This window comes from Ananas comosus, linkage group 16 (assembly GCF_001540865.1).
Source record: "Ananas comosus cultivar F153 linkage group 16, ASM154086v1, whole genome shotgun sequence".
Taxonomy (NCBI): Eukaryota; Viridiplantae; Streptophyta; class Magnoliopsida; order Poales; family Bromeliaceae; genus Ananas; species Ananas comosus.
The window spans coordinates 4,745,157-4,751,744 of NC_033636.1; the positions used below are offsets into that span (position 1 = coordinate 4,745,157).

At 39.8% G+C, this 6,588-nt stretch overlaps 1 protein-coding gene across 1 annotated transcript; it reads right to left on the minus strand.

Moving 5' to 3' along the window:
- LOC109722176 (ATP synthase subunit beta, mitochondrial-like) lies at positions 312 to 6,357 on the minus strand (the record flags this gene model as incomplete). The annotated part of the gene is given in 10 exon segments (XM_020250091.1): positions 312 to 770; positions 3,438 to 3,749; positions 3,829 to 4,053; positions 4,140 to 4,298; positions 4,396 to 4,499; positions 4,575 to 4,692; positions 4,942 to 5,030; positions 5,138 to 5,213; positions 5,720 to 6,068; positions 6,167 to 6,357. Coding segments are annotated over 10 exon segments (1,615 nt in total), but the record flags the coding sequence as incomplete, so codon positions are not given.

The window sequence follows — 6,588 nt, forward strand, 5'->3', positions numbered from 1 at the left end:
TTCAGTATAGGAAGGAGACAGCGCCGGAAAAATAACAAAATTGTATTGTACACTCCCAGGTACAAAATAGAACAGTAACATCATCTGGCAAACGCAAATTGATATTCAACGGAAATATCAAACAACCATTCACTACTCATTTTAGACAGCATCAATTAGGTACCAGCTCCCACTAGGCTTTCCTCTCCCACAAGAAGGAAATGGCCTGTGCTTCTCTCAATGTACTTGCAAATGGTATTCACACTTAAAAATAGGTGACGATTGCAAATGGTATTCACACTTAAAAAGGAACTAAATTGACAATAAAGAGCTACTACGGAAACAAGGACTTTATAAAGCACAAATCACATGGATAAAAGTTACATAAATAGTTCCAAATAGCCATTGGTTGTTCATGCAGTGCAAAGTGCATTTTATCTCGATGCAACAAATTAGACAGGTACCTGAATTTACTTTATTGGGAAAAGAAGGTAAAAAAAAGAAAACATCCCTCAGAGCATGCACTCTGCTCTGCTGCTCGAAACCAAGTCCTGGTAAGCATAAACAGAGGACAAAAGACTGAAATTTTTCGACCTCAAAAATTTGCAACCGTCCAATGCTGGTATCATCACCCGCACCATTTCAGTTTTTTTAAAATGCAAAGAGAAGATGCTTCATTAAGTGGCAGATTCCTTCGCTATCTTCTCAGCCTTCGCGATGACTTCCTCTATGCCACCAACCATGTAAAATGACTGCTCGGGAAGGTCATCGTACTTCCCATCCAAAACACCCTGTCATCACAGAAAGGAAAAAGAAAAGCATTGAGAGCTAAGTTACACGAACAAGGGACACGGAACATGCTGTGCCTCAGATATGATGACTCGTCTTACTTTGAAATATTAGGACACAAATACAACAGAGACAAGACCGATAAATATCCTAACTCTTAGGGAAACATACATCTGTCAACAATATTATTATTTTTGCAATGACATAACATTCTCTTTATTGTTTACCTCACCTGCAGAAAACAAGTGCTCTTTTATACCGAGTGATATACAATACGAAACAATAATTACATTAATTAGAATCCAAAACATATCTTCAACTAAAAGAATTTAGTCATGCAATATAATTAAGTGCAACATTCTTGGATCATGAGGAAATTGCGAGGAAACATGTCCGCAGAGTGTCCACCTAGGAAACATGTCTTACATGAGGACAACACAAACATGGCAACATTTTTGAGGTGTCCGTGTTTATTAAATTGTCAGGAAGAATCCAAAAGACTGTAGATTAGTCAGAGTCGTTTGTAATAAGGGCAGAAATATCAATCAAAAGCAACTTTTTTTTTTGTTTTTTCTTTTATTTGTCAACCTAGATTATCTCTTGTTCTTTTATACAGTTGAGCATCACAGCTCCTTCCTAATAATACCTTTTAAAGAAATGATACTAACAGCCAAAAGTCACCACTGCCAGATGAATGAGTATCTCTAACAAAAAGTTGAACAATATTAAAATTCAGAATTCATGATAAGAAAATCATTGAAACCAATGTAGTACGACACACGAGCAAGAGCATGATGAAAGAAATTAATTCTAAATGGAATAATCAAACAAGTACAAACACTTCCAAAAGGGCATCATAGAGCAGATCTATAAAGTTATGTCACAAAATTATAAAGCACATTCAACTAATGTAACACTATCAGAGACAGCATAATGATAGCGGTATGAATAATTATCCAAGTAAAAACAACAGCATACATAGGATAAAAGTTGTACAATGAATTAGAAATAAAGCTTGTCATGCGACACAAAAGGCTAAAAGTAGTACAGCTTTTAGATTCATCCTCTTCATCTCTGTTTAAAATGACAGATTAAATACAAAATCAGCTATTTTGTATTCCAAGGCAAACACTAATTAGCCAAGGAAAAGGTCATCCTCCTGCTCCCCTTTTATGCAATACATCCTTGGAAAATGATGTGACAGAACCCCAAACTAGCTAGAAATTCGAGCATGTTTGGTTCAAAATTGCAATCAAAATCGGAATAGAAAACAGAATGAACCAGAATGGAAAACGGAATGATGGAATATCAATGTCCATTGTCTCAAGAAATTTATCTCCAAGTATTTCTTCCAATGTCATGTGTTGATGTGATCATTTGACAGATCATTTAAAGCAAAGATTTAAGTGCCCATCGGTGTGGACCATATCCACGATGTCGTATCGTGCCAATAAGATATCGACACGATACAACCCTCATGTTGATGGCACAACTCAAAACCCTCTTTTTCTTAAAAGTATTTTCTCAATAAAGTTCAAAAAATTTGATAAAGATACATAACAAGCAATTCGAATATTTTGTTGCTAAAGAAAAATATTTTATGCCATTATGTGTCAGCACACATTTTTTTTGTGACCGGCATACATTGGCATAACCCAGCACGCACCATAACGCATCATGCCAGCAAGTTTTCGGCACAACCTTGTGCCATGGCACTTAAATCCTTGATTTAGAGATGTACCCATCAAAAAAAGAGACCGTGTCATATAGATAATTTTGGAAACAAGAAAGCCAGGATGAAATTATAAGGGTAAGCTAGTAGCAACAACAAAAATGTAGGCAACACGGGATTCTAGGACCCAAGAATTGTCAACCCGTCATATTTTGCATTCTAGTGAAAAGATGGCTAAAATAAGCTTTCCAAGAAGGTATAGAACCACCACCTGACTGCACAATGTAAACGGAAACAAGAATACAGCCAGAGACAACATAGAATGATATCATGAACTCAACAAAAGTAGCAGAAGCCATATAAAATGGAATTGAAACAACATGGTAGTCAAATAAACAGAAAATAAATTGCCGAAGGAATCATCCTATTTGACTTCAAGAAAAGCACAACCACATTACCGGATCCCAAAATTCCAATAGTCTAAATCTATGTTGACCGATGCTAAAATCCAATAAACTGTTAAAAACAAGTATTCATCACTTAATAAGATTTATAAGATCTAAATCTCTTATGCCTACAGAAGATATTTTGATTTTTAGTCCGCATGTCAGATAACGAGACAGTTATTTAATTTACATCCTAGAACAGCTAAACTCTTCAAAGACCAGAATTCAAATAATAAATTCTATACGAACAAAACAATGTAATTATCCATTCTCTTCTAATTCTATCCTCCTTTCTATCTTATAAGTTACGTAATTCATTCAAAATTTGAATGAGAAAAAGCACAGGAATAACACTATAATAACTTATATCAGTGTCCTAAATAATGCAAACTAGCGAGCAAAGTCAATAAAGCGTCCAAAGAGGATAAAGGTAGCATATTCATAGTAAAGGATCACACTTGAGAAGTACAAAGAAAATCTTACTATTTGTATGGGATAGTGATTAGAAGTATCAAAGTAAGAGAGGGACATGATCTTTCTAATATCCTCACCTGGAAGCTCTTAATACTTTCTTTCAGTTCAACATACTTTCCAGGTGCACCCGTGAAAACTTCAGCAACATGGAAAGGCTGGCTCAGGAACCTCTGGATCTTTCTAGCACGAGCCACCGTCAACTTGTCGTCTTCACTAAGCTCATCCATTCCCAAAATTGCAATAATATCTTGAAGGTTCTTGTAGTTCTGAAGAACCTTCTGAACACCACGAGCAGTGTTGTAGTGCTCTTCCCCCAGTACATGTGGAGAAAGCATTCTAGATGTGGAGTCAAGGGGATCGACAGCAGGATAGATACCAAGCTCAGAAATCTAATCAGAAAATTCAGTCAAGTTAGAATAGCTCATTAAATTTAAAGACAATTCAGATATATACTTAGGTAAGCAAAACCTGTCGTGACAACACAGTAGTGGCATCAAGATGGGCAAATGTAGTAGCAGGAGCTGGATCTGTCAAGTCATCAGCAGGCACATAAATAGCTTGCACAGATGTAATAGAACCCTTCTTTGTTGTTGTGATACGCTCTTGTAGACCTCCAAGATCAGTAGCTAGAGTTGGTTGGTAACCCACAGCAGACGGGATACGCCCAAGCAACGCAGACACTTCAGAGTTTGCCTGTGTAATATGGGGATCTGGAATAAGCAAGAGTCTTCTGGAACATTTGTCTAAAATCCTAGAAAGAAAAGATCATGATATGTCACCTGAGTAAAACGGAAAATGTTATCAATAAATAGAAGCACGTCTTGGCCTTCGGCATCACGGAAATGCTCAGCAACAGTCAGGCCAGTCAGCCCAACACGTGCACGGGCACCAGGTGGCTCGTTCATTTGTCCATACACCAGGGCACACTTGCTCTCAGCCTGCCAAAGTAGTCCATAAGGTGAGAAGAAAGTTACCATGGTCGAAACAATTTAACATTTGATATATGTTGAAAAAAGAAGAGAAACTGGTATTTACCTGCTTGTCTCCAAGCTTAATGACACCACTTTCAATCATTTCCCTGTACAAGTCATTGCCCTCTCGTGTTCGCTCCCCAACACCAGCGAAGACAGAGAAACCACCTGGAATTATTAAATTGAACGAATGAGCCAAACAAAACATAAACAAATCATTAGCAAGATCTTGGCAAAACTAACCATGAGCTTTAGCTACATTGTTGATCAACTCCATAATAAGGACAGTTTTCCCCACACCGGCACCACCGAAAAGCCCGATCTTTCCACCCCGTTGATAAGGTGCAAGAAGATCCACCACCTGTTAAAAATTGGAAAATCGGATTAAAAATACCGTGGAACATCACAGTTGATGATTTTAGAATTTTTGGAAAAAAAAACATATTTTTGATTAAAAAAAAAATCATGCAGTAAATTGTTACTTTTGCTGACCAGTCAGAACAACACTTACTTGGATGAAAAATGTGATAACCATATTAAATCAAAATTTACATCAAATCTCAAATATACAGGAGGAAACAACTTTAAGAAAGGTAAAAATCAAGCTTACTTTGATTCCAGTAACAAGAATTTGCTGTTCTGTTGCTTGCTCGACAAAAGCAGGGGCTTCACGATGAATGGGAAGGAAGTGACTGGTCTCTAGCCAAGAGGAAATAACATACAAATATACAATCAACCAAAAAAGATTTCGATACACATGCTTTTGTTGTCAGGTAAACAATTTCTGAAGTGAGGCATGGACTTACTTATTTCACCCTTCTCATCAATTGGTTCACCAATGACATTGATAATGCGTCCAAGGGTTGCCCTACCGACAGGAACCTAGGGAACAACAAAATTCAAGTTCATAATGCTGTACTATAAATATTCAAATTATAAATGATATACGGAATTTGTAAATATAGGGGCATTGAAAACAGAGGTAAATCAATGATAAGATGCAAAAAAAAAAAAAAAAAAAAAAAAAAAACACAATTCACTACAAAATATTGAGGTCAATTAACCCTTACCTGGTGACATTCAAAATAATAGTTATTTTGAATGACGTCTCTTCACAAACTAAACTTGCACCCTCATAGATCTGTTCTTTAAAGTGAAAAGTCGTTTGATCAATAAATTCGTAATAAAAATGCATCTAAATTTACAATCAAATTACATGTAAGAGAATGAATAGAACAAAAGCCATAAGATCTAAGCATTTCAGATCCAACAAGACACATTTCATTCATCCCGCTCCTTCATGTCGCCAATCAGAGAGTAATAATAATATAGAGAGAGAGAGAGAGAGAGAGAGAGAGAGAGAGAGAGAGAGAGTTGAGATGCATTACAGTGATCGGAGATCCAGTGTTGAGAACCCTCTGGCCACGGACGAGACCCTCGGTCCCGTCCATGGCGATGGTCCTGACCATGTTCTCCCCGAGATGCTGCGCGACCTCGAGGACGAGGCGGATGGAGTTATCGAGCACCTCCAGTGCCGTGAGGATCGGCGGCAGCCCCTCGTTGAAGCGCACGTCGACGACGGCGCCGATCACCTGGCACACCTGCCCGATCGCGCCGGCGCCGGTGAACTCGTCGGTGATCTTCCCGCTGGGGCCTCCGCCGGATGTCTTCGCCGGAGTTGGCGACGGCGCCGCCGCGGCGGCGGAGGTGGCGTACTCGACGGCGCGGGAGAGGAGGNTCTTCCCGCTGGGGCCTCCGCCGGATGTCTTCGCCGGAGTTGGCGACGGCGCCGCCGCGGCGGCGGAGGTGGCGTACTCGACGGCGCGGGAGAGGAGGGAGGAGGCAGAGGGGCGGCGGCGAGAGGCGGAGCGGAGGAGGGAGGAGAGGACCCGGCGAGACGCCATGGCCGGATCTAGGGGTTTTCCTGTCCTTTCTTTTTCTTCTTCTTCCTCTTGTTATTCACTTCTCTCAGTTGCGGCTAGGGCTGAGAACAGAGAGAGAGAGAGAGAGAGAGAGAGGGGGAGAGGGGAGCGGATGTGGACTGATTAATAGGATGGAGCTTTTTGAGGACGATTTGGAGTCCGGATTAGTGGGGCCGCTGGAGACTGGGATTGGTGCTCCGATGTTTTGGACTACTTACAATTGGGCCACTATTCGTTAAACATACGCCAGGGGTTGGGCTAATGCTACACACTGTACTCGAACAGGCCTGTTATTATGTACGCCCGGGGGTTTTAAAAGTTTTTTTTTATAATAA